General features: G+C 40.0%; 1 protein-coding gene across 2 annotated transcripts; it reads right to left on the bottom strand.

Moving 5' to 3' along the window:
* Positions 1 to 5724: 5724 nt before the first annotated feature.
* mpzl3 (myelin protein zero-like 3) lies at positions 5725 to 17604 on the bottom strand. 2 transcript variants are annotated; one of them, XM_035680691.1, is made up of 6 exons: positions 17347 to 17604; positions 14775 to 14941; positions 9528 to 9741; positions 8162 to 8318; positions 7037 to 7070; positions 5725 to 6748 (listed from the first exon to the last, which is right to left on the bottom strand). In XM_035680691.1, exons 1-6 carry the CDS (start codon positions 17414 to 17416, stop codon positions 6668 to 6670), a joined length of 723 nt encoding a protein of 240 aa, XP_035536584.1. In that variant the 5' UTR covers positions 17417 to 17604; the 3' UTR covers positions 5725 to 6667. The 2 variants fall into 2 exon arrangements, with proteins under 2 accessions (XP_035536584.1, XP_035536583.1); XM_035680690.1 differs by having other exon boundaries at positions 7001 to 7070; positions 17347 to 17602.
* Between the last annotated feature and the right edge of the window lie 307 nt (positions 17605 to 17911).

Genomic DNA, 17911 nt, shown 5'->3' with positions numbered 1-17911 from the left:
AGAGAGAGAGAGAGAAAGGGATGGCAAGGCAGGAGGAGGATGCAAGAGGGCCGGGTGTGGCAGACAGGCAGGCGAGGCAAACTGCCTCTCTTTCTCTCCCTCCCACTTTCCCCCACCCCGTGCCCACATTTTACACACAGTCTGGTTTAATGAGCAGGCACAGCGCATGCATTATCCCCACAACTACATTTATAACCATTACCGTACAGTGAGGCTTGCAGGCGCATGCTCATGCAAACACCCACACTCTGTATTTGTCTTTCATAATACACACACACACACTGACACACACTGACACACACACACACACACTGTGGTGTCAGAAGAGTCCCCCACCCCCGCTCTGACACTGGCGCGCACCAGCAGATGCTACAGACACAATGAGGATGGAGGGAGAGATGGAGACCAGGAGGGTAGAGAGAGAGAAGGGTGGATGGAGGGAAGAAGAGGAGGATGGGTCCAGAGGGGGTTGTGCTCCGCTATTCTTCTCTCTTACAGGATTATTCCACATCCAGTTCACTGAGGGGAAATCATTAACCTGCACCGCTGAGCCACAGCCTTCCCGGTGGTCGCTGACTGCCACACAGGCACATCCAGCACCATTACTTGGCTGTACTACATCATCACTGTGTCATCATGTCCTATAGCGGGCTGTGTATGACACAGACGCTGTAATAATGCGGGGTTCTGCTGAGTATGCATGATCTTTCTCAGCACTGCCCTGCTTTACTTCTATACAGCAATGCACATTCATACAGCTGACACTTCACAGTCCCCTACTGGGTCACTTTACTGGAATAACTAGCGGATAAGTGCTTTGCGTAAGGGAACTCACTGACCTTCTTTGTCCAAATTTTGCAAAGTTTTCTGAGATCCCACTTCTTACATATGCAGAATAGAAGAATGAAAGGAAAAACCTGAAGAAACCAGAGGAGAAACATAAGGATGAGTTTCATGACAGTGAAAAAGATGCTAGGGCCTTCACTAGTCACCAGATTAGATTATTAGTCAATTAACTGATTAGCTGAAAGAAAGAAAATACAAACAGTTATAATAATCAGTTAATTATTTAAGTCTTTTAAGTCTTTTTATAGCAATAAGAAAAAATTTCTTATTATTCAAATGTGGATATTTGCTGGTTTTCTTCTTCTTCTTCTTCCATATTTAATTAAATATACCTTACCTGCAGACAAACAACCATTTTCCACATTTCATTTTTCACTATTTTCTAACAAATTATAGACGCTTGATTTATTAACAATATAATTGGCAGATTAATCGACAATGAAAATGATCGTTAGTTGCAGCACCACCCAACTGAACACCAGTGAGAGATTTTGGAGAGATGTGTTAGACAGCACTCTCCACTACCATCATCATCAAAACACCACATAAGGAAATTTCCCTCAGTGGAGATTCAGAGACTTGTTCTGGTGGCTTATGGTGGCCCAACACCTTACCTTTGTCACCCATTATGTATTATGCTGTTCTAGCCTAAAGATTATGATCCAGTGGCATTGGCAAATTTTCTCCACATGCTATTTGCTGTATATTGCTGAAAAGGTTTCCAGCCTTAACATTTAAACATCAAGTAGCAAATCACTTCAAATCAAATCCCCACACTGCACCACTACAACTCCTTTAAGAGAGGAATAAAAAAAAAACAGCAGCACAATCCTATAACAAATAATTAGGATTGCCTAAATGAAAAAATAAAAATCCAAACACTCAAATCCCCAAGAGCCAAATCAAGCTGAGGCCAGGGCGGCGGGAGCTAAAGAACAGAAAGAGAGAGTGTGTGGGTTGGTCTTTGAAAACAATCCATCTGCAATTGCAGCAGGTTGGCCAGCAGTTGACAGCAAACCTACCCAGTAGCTGCTCCTTATCTTAACATTTCAGTATGCTAATCTATGTCCAGTTAAGCAGCTGAATCTGCTGCTGCACCGACCACAGAGATCAATAATGTCACACTGTCTTGTCACACTGTATCGAGAAGCTGTCAAGAGGTATGTTCTAACACTTTAGTGTAGGTTGCAATTACTGTGATTACAAAGTAATTTTTGTGGTTTCAGTGTCGTTTATTATTAAGTATGAAGTCTCAAAAATGGGACACCCAGTTTACAATGTGTTATCATTTCAGCTAAACCCACAAGACTTTGTCACATCAGCTAATGTCTGCTGATTTGTTTCTCAGTCTACTTGAGTGTGCCTTCCTTTGGAGCAGTGTTAGTTATCTTTATTTTTATTAAACTAGCTATATTTAAATAAAGCATGCTCTAAGTGTTGCATATCAAGTATTGTGCCATCTCCATGTGTGCCTTCGTCTTACAGGTGGCAAAAGAACACCCTGGAGAACGGAGCTATGGTGCAGGGCAGAGTTATTTTATACCGCCATAAATACATTAAAGTTCACATTACTCATTTTGTTCTTCATTTGTTTAAAACTAACCTAGGTGATAATACATGTGTATATGAGACAACCCCATTTTTACATGTAAATCTTGCCTTGTGCAACTCGCACTGAAAGTCGCATTGTACATCAACAATGCAGTCTGTCCTTTTAGACTGACTGTGATGAAGCTCCTCATTTGCACTATGAAGGTCACTGAAAGACAATAAGATTCACATGCAATCTATCCACTGCAAGTTGTCGTCAAATATTAAGGTACAAGCCACATTTACCGTACCCATTATAGTCAATGAATTGCACCTTACGAAGATGTTAAAAACTGTCGTGCGTAGCATCTTATCCTTTTTTTAATTGTTTTACAAGAGCAGGGCATGTATCAGTTTATACATAAACAGTTTTTAAGACTGTCAAAGGTTATGTGAACTATACTGTAGGTAATGTATTCCTCCACAAATGTAAGGAAATTAATATCTATTAAATAATGTATGATCTTCAAGTGGTGATAAACAAAGATCACGTTATCCTTTAACTGACATATTCCCCAGAGACACTAGCTCATTAGTGCAGGGATCAAACTGAAGCATTTGCAGAAGACATATGAAAATGCAACACAAAATATTAAGATTTGAGTGCTAAGCCTCTGTTTTGAAAGCTTATAGCTCAGAAGTCACAGCTCCGTCTGCTGTCTGTAATGACTGACACTGTAGTGGTGTTAAACTTTGATTACTGAGATTTACATGTTATAGAAGAGAACACAGTGTGAACAGTCACCACAAGTGACCTTTTTGCATAAAACATCATCATTACCTGCATAGTGACCTGCACTCATGTCTTTTATCATGCTAAGTGATGTGTTATGGGTGTTATTATGGCTAAGCACCAATACCAATGGAAAAAAAAAAACATAAGTGGAAGCTGCCAGAATGTCATGTTAAAAGATGATTCACTGTTGAGCAGATTTTATTGAGCATCATTGGAGAGGAACCACGGCTTACAATCAATGAGCGGGAGTTTGATTAGACCAAATGTCAAAATGAAGCGTCACAGTGAAGCTAAGATGTGTGTGTATGCCTGGCTGCTTAAATATGACAATGAAATCTTTGAGTGTAAAATAATAGATAAATGGAGAGGGAAGGAGTTAATAGCGTAAATCTACCATGCCTCTGCCTTAAAAATGTCTCCCAAGAATACAATCATAAAAAATATTCACAAATGTATTCATGAGCAAAGCATTATCATTACAACAGTATTGTCATTACTGCAAATCTGTTGTAGTATGTAAACCCACACATATTACAAATAAGTACTGAATGCTCACAGCCTCCACCACATTTCTTTTTCAGGATTTGTGTAGCATATAAATTCCCATGTGACTATTCCAGGCCAGAAGCCATACCAGTAAATTAGTGATACACTCAACTGGCCGTCTAACAAGCAACACCATAACATGAGTCATATACAGTGAAATATTCATGAAATATTCATGGGTTCATTCCATCCCTGTATCTTACTTGTACCTTTATTTTTTAACACTTTATTGTGTAGTATAGTATTTGTAACATTTCAGTTATTAGTTAAGATTAAGCAGTTGTTTGCTGATGTTACACCACTGTGGTTAAGGTTTGATTAGGTTTAGACACAAAGACATCTTGGTTAGGGTTCATGAATTGTCACACATACTCTACTCTCACAGACAAAGCAAAACAGTGGAAATGTTGAAAATACTATATAAACTATCAGTAGGCAGACTATCCAAATAAAATGTTACCCTTTATTTGTATAGATTTGGATTATTGTGAAATATATATTTAATATCCTCGAGATGCAAAATGACAAATTATGTATATTTTTTTTCCCCCAATCTCTTTTTTGTCTTTTGGGGTCACTTGTTGCACATGCATGCAAGTAACTAAGTATATTTCACAATGCTCCATAATGCACAAATTATTATTTGCCTAATTTGAGTATTCTCTCAAGCAACTTTGTTTTTCCTTGTACCTACAGAGTTTTGAATCACTTTTGTTTCTCCCAAACTCTCTATTCCCTCAGTATGATGATCAGAGGACAATAACCCAAAGGCTGAAAATCAAAGGTTTTCCTACCAGCCATGATAAAATAGAAGTGGAACAGGTGTCCACTTCCGAGCTAGGACACAACTCCCACATCTGACACAGCTGCACTCGCACAATGTCACACGTGTTCTTCCATAAAGATACAAGTCAGGAGAAAGCAGACTAACTGGCTAAGAAATGAAAGTCTGGTTTTTACCCTGAACTTTCTCTCAACAAATTGTGTTGTGGCTCATATTGATGATTTCTACTGTCTAGTTCACGAGTTGTAATGTTATATCTATCTAGAACTCTGTATGGTTAAGGCGGTGGTTCCCAACCATTTTGGCTTGTGACCCCTTGAAATGAATCAAAGTCTACCTGTGACCCTTAGAGGTTAACACCTCAGTGTGGAGTTGAGAACAGGTCAACCACAGAGTGAGGTTATCTTCATTTGTTCACAGAGTTTAAATGGAATATTTCATACATTTAAATAAAAAGTCAGATAGCTGACCCCCATGTTGGGAACAAATGGGTTAAGGACCAAACTGGTTACTGGTAACATGTTGCCTGAGATAATACACATCTTTTAAAATCTGTTAAACTCAAGGACTGAATGGAGAGAAAAATAGATCTACCCTGGAATCATAAATATGTACATAACATAAATACCTGCAGCTTGGGGACGAGTTGAATGACCCCCTCCTCGGCAGCATTCGTCCAGAAAAGCTGAGTCCAGGCAGTCAGCTGCATATTTTTTCTTTTATCCATTTTTAATTGTTTTTTTCTTTTTCTGCCTGGCATGAGTAAGCTGTTGCCATGGTAGTTCAGATGAAGCAGGAATGATAATTGTTCCACCATAGCAGCGTGTGAATTATTAAAACCTAGAGGGCATGAATGAGTTGAATGAGAAACTGAAAAGAAATGAGACAGAATGAGGACTTCGTTTTGTGTGTGTTTCATTGGCGGGTTTTTACTGGGTCTTTTTATGGCTCTCCGAGTCCCTCGATTGCGTAGATGAAACAGATGCTGCAACAATTTGTGAGGGAAGCTCTGAGACTCCAGCCTGTCCTTAGAGTTTTTAAAGGAATATTCAACAACATTCATGAATAGTGCAACAGATCAAACAAATAGAGAGCAGAGGAGAAAATGGTGGCTGCATGCTATTAGCTTTACCAACAAATTGTCTCTGTTTGCTAACAAAGAAGCATCAATTTAATGAACTAATTATGTTTATTATCACAAAGGGAGCATCTTTTTAAAAAGTCATGTTCATCCCCTCACAAAGTCAAAAGGATGCGCTCTTAAACAATTTATTTAGGCAAAAATGTTGCAAAAACATTAATTAAAGCAAAGCTGTGCATGCAAACCAAAACAAAGACTGTCATATCACATGAAATAACCATATCCATGATAGAATACATCCAACTCAACTCACACGTCCCCAAAATATTCTACTAATAAGGTGACACAAACATTTACTGCTGATGTGGAAATCATGATAAAGTCCAGTAATGTACAGACACATATATAGAAAATATACTGTATATACAATATACTGTATAAATAGTACTGAGTGGTCACAGTTGACATTCAATATCAAACTATTTACTTTTGGTCCAAATATTCCAGATATAACAGAAATGTTCCACTGCACCTTGACAAAGACATCGACAAAAATTTCATACAGCCGCTCTGACACACACACAATAAATTAGACAAAACGTATCTTTCTCCTTCACAAAAACAAACTGACATATAAATCATCACGATATAAAAATATACATAGTGCTCATCAGTGTCAGCTTCTTACCTGTATACACAGAATAAACAAATTATATCTCATCGAGGCCACAAGCTCTAAAATTTAGGAATAAAGCCTGTTATTTCACAGCTCACTGGTATAAAAACAGTGGACTGCCTCTTGAGAAGCCTTGTGAAATTTAGAGCTTGTAGGCAAAAGGTAAATAAAAGTATTGACACATTTTATAGTTTAAATATTATGCTGGAGATGTAAAATTCCGGCTGTCTCCAGACAAAAACACAAGTATCACCACAAAAAAGTAAACATCACCAAAGTGACTGGGTACGTGGTTGACTGTGGCCAAGAAGACATGAATCCAGCATTCATTTTCATTTAGTACCTCCCATACGTAAGGCACCGGTCGGTGTACATGTTGCACTTACATCTCTCAACCAGCAGGGTTCTCTAGCACTGAGACTCAGCATAGCCTTCATCCATAGGGGGTCTCTTTTCTATGTTGTAATACTCATCTTCATCCTCTGAGTCCTGGACAAAAGGAAAACGAGACAGTCAGATGAAGCTACATACAGACGCATAGACAGAGATACACGCACAAACACAAACACACAGACCCAGGCATAAACAACTACACTGGAAAAATCAATATTTCATAAACCCTCAAGTCCTGTTGTCAGACATAGAGGGCATGTAAAATTAAACGTGAAACGGATCTGCCAGACATGTCTCCTTTAGTTATTAATGGGTTGGTGTGATATAATGAAACGTTCTGTACTATACCATGAGATATAGGTCACAGCATGAGGCACTCCTTACTTTGTCCCCCGGTGGGTGGATGCCATACTCCTCTCTGGTGAATGCAGAATGGACAGTTAAGATGGTTAGTGATGACGACAATTACACTCACAATTACCATGAAGAAGCCTGCCTGTAACATTCTGAAATCGTCTCTCCATGCTCTAAAGACAGGCTCAACATTTTTGCTGATATGCACCAAAAAATATGAATAATGAATTTAGTCAAATTATTTAAACTGATTCTCACCAAGAAAAAGTTCTACACATTAAAAGAACAGGTCAACATTCTGGGAAATACACTCATTCACTTTCTTGCTGAGAGTTAGATGAGAAGATTGATACTACTCATGTTTGTCTGTATGAAGCTGCAGCCAGCTGCCAATTAGCCTAGCTTAGCATAAAGACAGGTAAAAGGGGGAAACAGCCGGCCGTGTATGATAATAAACTCCATCTTCCAGTCACTCTAAAGCTCACAAATTAATATGCTGAATCTAAAAATGTAATGTAAACTATTTGTGGTTTGGAGTCTTTACGCTAAGCTAAGCTAAGCGGCTGCTTCATATTTCCCAAAATGCAACAATAGGCTTTTTGTGTTGATGTGTTTCCCTGCTGTAAGAAGATATCTCATTGTGGTTTTGGGAACTAAAGAGAACAATGGAAAGAAAAGAAAAAAGATACGCAAGTAATGCTGCAGATTAGTGTAGTGTAATTCCTGCACTAAGAAAAAATGAAAAATAAATGATGTCGCTACAGAATGGCCAAAACAAATAATAATAAATAGAGTGTTAAATTGAACTCGAGCTGCTGCTCCGTGTTCACACACTGTCAATGTAATTTATGCAATCTGTTAAACATGTATTACAAGTAGCCTTGGCTTGTTTAACATTTATATTCCTGTGTTCCATCAGCTAAACAAGCAAATACCAGCTCCTGTGTGACTTCAAACCACAGGCAGTAACACTGCAACACCATAAAGCCGGCTGGAGATTTGACTGAAATCAAACCTTTAACTCAAACTTTAATTCTTGTTTAATTTTCATCAAATTAGCAATCCAGAAGCACATTTATTACCATCAAAGCCTGCAACGACTATCACTGCCCCCAGGAGACCCACAGCAGTGATTGGTTGAATAAATCTACTCACCCCTCTGTGACCTCTATGGGCGATCTGTAGGCTTTCGATTGGCTGCGCTGTTTCTTGGGACAGAGCATCCGTCCAATCAGAATGAGGGTGATGATAGCGGATGGGAGGAGGATGAAAGCGAGGAGGACCGCAACATCAGAGAAGCGAATTCTTGGCGCTGGGGAGGAGGATGTGAGGTCATTAGAGACACATTAACATGCTGTTTATGACCATACATACACAGGGCACCACGCCATACTCAAATACACAGACATACACTCTACATATACACATATATATAGCACATACCGGTACTGCAGTTCTACATGTGGCACTCTTCGCTTAGCTATAAATAATTACTTCTTACCAATTTTAATGGTGCTGAATATTTATATATATATATATAATAAAGTATAAAGTATATAGATATGGAAAACACTTGAACGAGACAAAAATAGTATTGTCAAAATAAAGGAATAGTTCAACATTTTCAGAAATATGCTTATTCGCTTTCTTGCACTAGAGTAGAGGAAGTAGATGAAACATTGATAGCACTCGTCGTTAACTTGGCAAATATGTAGCTGGAGCCAGCAGTTAGCTTAGCTTAGCATTAACACTGTGAACAGGGAAACAGCCAGCCTGGCTCTGTCTAAAGGTGTCTAACAGCACCTCTGAAACTCAATAATTAACACACTATCTCGTTTGTTAATCTGCAAAAAAATCCTACAAAAACCAATCATTTGTAATGATACATGGGGTTATATGCTGCACTCTTTGTGGGCTGGGACCAAATAATAACACAGTTCTCTCAGGACACTGAGACATCTTATGTTAGTTTAATGATTCTTTGTATCATAACTGTGAATTTCTATCCAAAAACTTTCAGATCAGACTGTTAAAATAGGTAACTTATCATCCACCCTACCAGCCTCTGACCATCTACACTCTGCTGACTGCAAAGGCAGGCTAACATGTGTGAGCCAATAGAGCCTTATACAGAGCATTATGTGACAGGCTCAAGCATAAATAGACATTTGGTTTATACTATCTACAAAATATATCTAGCAGTGGAAATTTAAACTTCTTCTCGGCCCTGTGTATACACAGTGTATAATTCATTGTGAGAAAAACCAAATCCAGACATCTGAGGTGAAATCAGGACAAGCATATATAAGGATTTAAAATCATACGTGTTTAAGAGGATAAATATGATTTTACATTTAAAAAATGCATCTGAATGGGGTCATAACAGTCCAGATCTGACTACTGTTATGTTACATGCATTCAAGTGTACACAACTGAAGCGGTTGGAGGAGTCACAATGTACAAGGCTGAACATGCAGATAAAGAGCTCTGACACTGTGTGAAGGAATGAGCCCCATCTTACCCTTTGGTGTGACAGTGAGCACAGTGTGTGAAGTCGGGAACCCATGGACATCCGGAGGGTTTCTGACTGAGCACGTAAAGGTCCCATTATCGTTCAACGTGGCGTTGATCAGAGAGATGGAGGCATCCCCACGCGCAGGGCTTCCCTGCCACCGGATACGACCAGCAAACTGACCGTCGTTTGGAGGGAATGACCGCGAGGAGAAGTGGAAAAACTGGAGAGAGAGGAGACAGGGTAAAAGGAAAAAAAAGATTTATTTGTATGAAAGAGATGGGTGTGGTCAAATAGAGAGCAAAGAAAGCAAGGGTGTGAGATTAAATTAAGTCTGTTGATGCTTGACTAATACAACTGGATAGGTAAGATTCGGGAGGAGCAACAACTAAATAAACTGTAACTCAGTGGCCGCTTCTCTTATTCACAGAGCATATAATAAGAAACATCACTCTTAGATCTAACTTTTTTTGCCTAAGGGAAAAGCGTCTGGAGCAACAGGTGGTGTGACAGATGGTGGTGGGACTTTTTTTGGCTATATTGTCGACAGTGGAGTGACGAGGGCTCCCTGATCAGTCTTGGAAATATGAATAAAAATCTCAAGGCAAAGAAATTCATGTGTGCGCGTCCCACAGAGAGAGAGAATTTGAACTACAGGTACCTCGAAAACTGAATTTTTACTTTTTAGTTCAACATTTACCACATAAGTTTGTTTTCAGTGACAAACTCGTCATTACTCCCACGTCAAGCTGACCCAGACCACTGCAAAGCACGACATCCGGAGCACGAGTGGGTGGGTGGAGAAGGGGGAATGAAAATGTGAAAAATACTACAGAATATGTTTTTCACAGAGTAAACTCAGAATGTGGAGTTTCATGACACTCTGGTTAGTCACCAGTAACTTGGGCAGAAAAAATCTTAAGTTGAAAAAACATATAAACACAAACAGTAAAGACGAGCGAAAGAAAGGCATTGAAAGTGGAACTGATGCAGGGTTCAAGCAGAGCTGAACACTTTATTTAATCTATTTATACACTGGTATGTACTGGTATAATGAAAGCATCTGGACTACAGATCTTGCAGTCTGCCCAACATCCAGACTGCAACACACACCAACAGTACAGTAAGATTCTTTCTAGTACAGTGAGATATAATCATTTGAACTGATTTTTCAGTGTTTCAAACGACACCAACTTGAATTGAACTGGACGACCAGAAAATAAAGCCTCACATAAGAGAACGGAACACAAGTAAAGAGCCACGTAATAGGAGAGGATGATCGCTACTCTTCCGGACTACATCTTGTACTGAGCTGGATGAGTCGGATAAGGAACATAAAGACATCAAGAGGCTTTTAGATTATTTGAACGATAAGATCAGAGCTGCATGGCCTTCATCTGTACTCTCAAAGCACAGCAGATGGGGAGTCATCGATTTCTTCTAAAAAGAAATGGCATTCAGTCAATTCATGTAGCTCCTTTCATATAAGACCTAAAAGGGCCCGATTTTATCCATCTTGGATGCACAGACTGTGGCTGTCTCCAAAAGCACCTGGCATTTTGGTCATGTATGTGCAGCAGCCCAGAGTGCCAAAGAGCTGGGTGAAGGTGAATATAGATCAGAGGGTGTGGTGAAAATTCAGCCTGTCAGTGTTGTCTGGAGGGTACAAGATGTCACAATGTGAACACAGCATCACAAATCCACATCCAGAAGCTCTGGTAATCCAGTGTCTGTCATCTAAACGGGTAGACTACAGAGTTACAACAGACCAGTCTGATCTGTGTAGAGGTGTGTGCTGTTATGCTGTAGCAGCCTTGTGTCATCTGCACGTGATTTAATGGAGGTACACTCAGTAGCCGTCTGGGTGTAAAATACCACACTGATGAAGCAAATTTCAAGGTCAGAAAAATAACGGTCGGGAGCGCTGCCTGCACTGGTTGTTGCACCGCCACCAAAATAGTGTTCTGAAAAGGACATCAACTTATAGTCACCCGACCACCTTCATGTTAATATGCAGAGGGTCCTTGATGTCCAAATTCCCAACCATGGGCAGCACACGGAAAGCCAATGCCATTCTTCTTTGCCCTATATTCAAGCAAACAAATGAAGCTAATAAATGGTTTGAATTTTGGTATTGATAAGGATCCAAAATAAAGTATTCTAAAGTAAAAGCTTCATTTCACCAATTTAGTAGAAAAAGCTCGCTCTAAACTGAACAGAAAAATTGACATTTGTGATATAACAGTACATAAGTACGTATACATATACACCATTATAATAATGTATAATATAATAAGTTACATACAACTGAAGATCATGTAAATGCTAAATATCTATGTAATATACTGTGTATGAAAAATATCTGTATATGTAAAAATGAAGAAAAATAAGCAGACTTCTTATTTAGAATGTGTAAAATGTGTGTTTGCATAAGCTGCTCTCCACATGGCAAAACAGTTTATGTACAAGATCTAGGTGTAAAAATGTGCTTCGAAAAAACTGAAACATGTATCATAACAGTTCTATTAACAGTGCAGCATCAAGATCATGCAAAAAATGTATGCCTCGTGTGAAGAGTATATTTATTGCTTTAAGGTTTACACACAAGGCAACAATGTCAACATGGATAACTTGCCCTTCAATTAACTGAAGCAAACACAGAATCATCTGAACAATCACTGACACTGATATGCTTTTATGGTTTTACAACAGTGTGTCTGCATTTTTCTGAGCAACTGATTGTATGCCTGGCAGAGAACAGTCACCGCCCTGCGCGGTCATTCATCCAATGGATGATCACTGGAGGACTTGGCAGAGCTCTGCCTAAAGGAGAGCAGCTTGAAGTCACCACATAAGAGTCTGTCTGGAAACAAACAGTAGACCTACTGATCCTTTTAAAAAGAAAAGCTGCAGCAGTGTTGGCTTGTTTTCCCATGGGGCCACCGATTCCATAAATCTATTTGATAATTCAGACAAAAGCTTCCACCGACTTGACAAACATAAAAACAGTGCCTAACTGAAGTTCTAGATCATCTTAATAGATTTATTTTTAACATTATTCAGCAGAATTCAATTGCCAAATCCTCCAATTACCATCAGCTCCCACTGATATTTGATTGAACATTCTGCCTCTCTTCTCCAATCTGCAAAATTAATTCTCATCAGGACTGAGGTAATTATGCAGGCCACTGAAGCACTGCAGCAATTCAGATTGACACTAAAGCTTTGGCTGCAAAATGATATTTTCTGATGGAGCTTTTCACATGCTTATTCATGGTCTTTCCCAGTGTGATATACGGCCGGGGACACACGGGCCAATAATGCAGCCAGAAGTGCTAATGAAATTGGATGGAAAGTAAATGAAGGCTTAGAAATAGAAATGAGAAACTTCCAGACTTGGTCCCATCTATGGGCTGTATCAAGAAACTGCCACACATTATTTATCTGGGATAAAGAGAACAAACTAGTTGGGCTGGGTCGAAACAAATACAAACACCGGCGTAGGTAGTGACTGACACACCTTTTGACTAAGACCTGTGTGGCTTTGTGAGGTAATACCACGCTATCTGCTGACTGACACCCTCGCAGTATGTTCCAAGTTCTTTTTCACCCCCTCCCCCCCGACACTCTTTGAGACCAGACAACTGCACCTTAATGACTAAACCAACAGCACTCCATACTATCGGAGCCACAAAACATTAGCCTCCACTTAACTCTGAGTGCTCCTATAGGAAATGCAGGCATATAGGGTTGCAACTACCACACTAAGGATTCCCATGGTCCAAATGCAATTACATAGAACCACACTTGATGGGTATCTTCAAGTCCAAATGGAACTGCTTAAATCATGTGGTGGATTTTTAGTGGATCAGTCACTGAAACTGAACCCAGAGTGTGCAGGGTTAGAGGACTGAGTGCAGTTACGGGTTGAGATGGATACATCTGAAGGCATTTTGAACAAGACCGCGAAAGCACCAAATAGGAAGGGGTATTATGGTAGCTGACCAGCGGTGGTTTCCTGTGGAGGCTTACACAAGACGCAAAGGCTGGGGTTGAATCTCATTGGGTAAAAACATAGGTGCTGATCAATCCAACGTATTGGTGCATACGGTATCTGCAATAGACTGAGAGTGACCTGAGTTTTCCTCTTAGCGCAGTCGGGTTCAGAAATCAAGGGCAGTCAAGGTAGTCAAAATGCAAATAAAGAAACCAGAGATTCAAACAAGGCATGTTTGTACAGCGTGAGCAATGGAAGTCACATACCTGCATGATGAAAACATTCTGTGGGAGTTCTTAAAAATGACAATTTAAAACTCTTAAAGGTTGCAACAAACCACTGTTTTCAGCAGATTATTTTCTCGATTCATAGAAATTAGAAAAAAGAATCTCATTTAGTCCAAAAAATGTTAGAAAATATTTGTTTACAGTCACAAGTTTTAACTATTAATACTGGGTTTTTACAATGTCAGTGGTTAATGAGACTGTATTACTCCATATAAGTTACATAAATTCAATCCAAACATCCAGACCAGATCAAATATAAAGAGGATAAAGGGAAAGTTGATCAAAATGTCCTGTTATCAAAGGATTTTTGGAAGAAAGTGAGGTTTTGCTTTGTTGTATAGTTAACTACAATCTGCCTTTGTGCCCAAAGTTATGTTTAGTCTGTATTTAACTGCAGTATGTAACTTAAAGTGCAAGAACAAAAAGTGACATATTACATACAAGTCTGGACAAACTGTACACCATCATTAGTATTAGATAGAATATTTTGTTATATGTAATTTTACCTTTGTACTGTATGTATATGTATATATGTATGTATGTATAAGTATATTATGTGGGTTTTTTGCTGTGATTTTTTTTTATATCTGACAGATACAAAACAGAATACAAAGGAAAAAAATTGTGCAACATGTCCATCAGTTTCCCAGAACACAAGTAGACGTGTGCTAACACATTTCAATTGGCAACTTGCACAGCATCAGCACTGAGCTGGTGCACTGCACAGCATCAGCTTCCTTGTTCTCTTGTACATTGACCTGTAAAGTATAGGTGAATATATCAAACAAATCAATCAGTTTTATAGAGAATGTTCCGCCAAAAGAAAGAGAGTGAACTCACCAATACAAGTTACATTTTGAATTGACAGCAACTGCTTGTTTAATCAAAACCTACACGTTCATTCCAACAACTGCTGTAACAGTGTCTATGATGCAGCCCTGTTCACGCAGTAATTCTCATATATGTACTCACTGTTTGGGGCGGCCCTCCACTCTGGAGCCTATAGGACCAGTCCACAGTCATCTTGCTGGTCGGCCTACTGGTGGAGGTGAAAGTGCAGGACATTGTGACGGTGTCCCCTTTAGACGCATGGAGCTCTGCTGGCGTACTCACTGTGATGGAGGAGACTAGGGAAGGCTCTGGAGGTGAAGAAGAACACAAGAATGAGAAAACGGAGTGGAAAAGGGAAACAGACAAAGAGAAAGGAAGACACGTTGCGAGTGACATTGCACTTACTTTGTCTTCACTTACCGTAAGCAAAACAGTCAAAGAAAAACCTGGCAGCGTCTACAAATGTGCCAGAGCAGTGTCGCAAACACAAAACTTGGGAGCTTCCTTGACCGGACCCACGCATAAGCAATGAATACTGACCTCTGCTTTTTGAGACAGAACCTTTACACGATCTTTTAAGAGATGATATCACCCTGAATCCCTTGTTATGGCAGAATTTAGTGCAAATATTAGATCAAAATCCGTTATTGAGGCCGTAATCACTTAGTTCAGTTGAACATATGGACATATGAGTGTGCAGCCTCGCTACCTTCTCTGTGAGGGTGTACTTACAGGCACAGCTGTGCTTTGAGCTAAATGCTAACGTCAGCATATTAACATGCTTACAGTGTCCATGCTAAAATGCTGATGGCCGATAATGTTTATCAGGCGCACCATCTTACTTGGTGTGTGAGAATGCTAACATTTGCTAATTAGTAGCTGAGGCTGATGGGAATGTCACTCGTTTTTGCAAGTATTTGTCACAAACCAAAGTATTGGAGCGATTTCTAATTGTGACCTGATAGTAGCACTGGATAAAAACTCCTCTCCAAAGCCACTGAAATGTATCATCTCAGGACCTTTAATATCTATGGGACATTTCAGAGAATTGTCGAGATATTTCACTCAAAACCAAATATGTCGACCCCATGTTGGCGTCAGGGGAAAAGCCTCCAGATCACCCGGGGAACAGCGGATATCTGTAGAAAATATGGTGCCCATCCATCTAATAGACACCAATGTGTTTCACTGTGAAAGCTGTGACCTTTTGGTGACTCGGAGAAAAAGCATAGGATCTTCCAAGTCAATAGAATGTATCCTCTCTGGACCTTTAATACGTGGAGCAAATGTTCATCACACCGGTAAGCTACAAACAAATCCTAATCACTGTCCCTCTGGCCTTTAACGTGAACGCATCATGGTCAACGGACTTCATTTGCATGTCAACACCTCATTAGTGACAAAAGTAGTTTTTCGGGCCATAAATGAAACGGTCCTCCATTTCAAAGCAAAGGCCTCCATCCGCCTTCAGCGCCACTATCGGCTGGCATATCCCATAGACCGACACCGCTGGTTCCATCTGAGAGCCCGAAAGCCGCGATAAGGACAAAGTTTATCTTACACCAAAGAGCGTAAGAGATATCATGTGATCCGCCCGATTCATCTGCAGAGACCCTGGGGTGAGCAAGTCGACAACAGGAACAAAGCTATCTCTTTATAAAAGGGAAAATCAGGCAGCAGAGCCTTGAAAGCTGAACTGCTCTTGAACTTGAAGACATGATATTAATTGGTGGTTGGATAGCAAAGTTGGCAGCTCATCAGTGGCCATGCTGACACCCCAGTCCTACAAGACGCCTGGATGGAAAATGGAGAGTCAGAGGGAAGACGATATGATACTGTGATGGTTTCCTTGCTGTCCTGGTGTGACCCTGGCAGGAGAAACTAGCTACATGTGTATATCCTGGCAGCCAGTGTGTTCTGGGAACAACACAGTGATACTAATCATTCCCAACAACACCACGATGCCTGCGTTCTGACTAAACCAGCAGCACACAGTAGCCATTACTGAAACTTCCATTTGTATTCCCTCAATAACAGGTCAGAGGCTTTTTCCAGAGGGTGGAAAACAACTAGCCACAGTTCATAGCCATGTTTGTAATGTACTTGGCACAAAGACAGTGCTCTTAACTCACTGCATACCAGTTGTCAGAACCCTTCTGAGCCTGGCTTTTTACACAACATTACCATGTTCTCCTGTATCCACAGTGGCAGCCAGCTGCTTTATATACACTATTTTTAACTATTCACATAAAGTTCTGTCATTAATTGACGAGATACATACAACTTTAAATGTGTCTGAGTTTAGTACAACTTTAATTTTACACCTTTATGTTTTATTCTGCCATGGTAATCATATACGCTACATATTAGCGCTCTCTTTCTCAAGCAGGGGTAATGTTACTTAATGTTAACGAGCGACAGATTAAACGGGGGCAGCTTTATCATGGCGGTAGACAGGGTTTCCATGTTGTACAACTTTTTCCAGTAGGCCTGTCATTCCTTAAGAGTTGTGTGTGGAAATGAACCGTGAGTTAACTGTACAGAATATCCAAACTGTGCCAAAGGTTCGACATTATTATCGAAAAAAGCTGTGGCCAGCCGTTACCAGCAGTACCAGCCTACCAGAGCTAACACTGAGCTTTATGAAGGCAGAGTTTCGGTTCTGCTGTAACTTGAGTGGAAACAGGGAGACATGGAAGCGCAGTTTACTTACCGTAAAAGCCGACCAGATACAGCAGCAAAACCACATTCAGGTGGGTATTCCCTCGGCGCGGTCGACGCATTTTACAAGGTGAGGGATTTACTCGAATGACGATTTAAAAAAAAAAAAAAGAAATTCAAAGTTGCGTCAAAGCTCCGGTAAAATTCCGTCCATAGTCTATTTGGTCATGACTCAGTGTCTCCGTAGCGTCAGCAGCAGACTGCGGCCGACTGCCTACCTGACAAACAGGTGTATCAGGAAGTGGCGCTGTGGGAGAACACAGGAGAACACAGGAGAACACAGCAGCTCTTTCAGGTTGAAATTAAGTGAACCCGATGACAGATGACAAACGATTATTTTACGACTACGTTAGTAGTGACAGGGTGCTTATAATTAAAACAATGGGAGGTTATCGCACTGTATATTACTACCAAATACTTCCCACTGTAACTTAAGTTACTGTAAAGAGACCACAGAAAGTCTCATATTTAAAAGGGACTGGAGTGTAACAATGGGTTTTCATTTTTCAAACATCACAGCCAGTTGTCATTGGAGTATGTCATAAGTCCTAGTGGAG

This window comes from Morone saxatilis, unplaced genomic scaffold, assembly GCF_004916995.1.
Source record: "Morone saxatilis isolate NCDOM2014 unplaced genomic scaffold, NCSU_SB_2.0 Contig8, whole genome shotgun sequence".
In the NCBI taxonomy this organism is placed as follows: domain Eukaryota; kingdom Metazoa; phylum Chordata; class Actinopteri; family Moronidae; genus Morone; species Morone saxatilis.
This window is presented reverse-complemented; position numbering and strand designations above follow the sequence as displayed.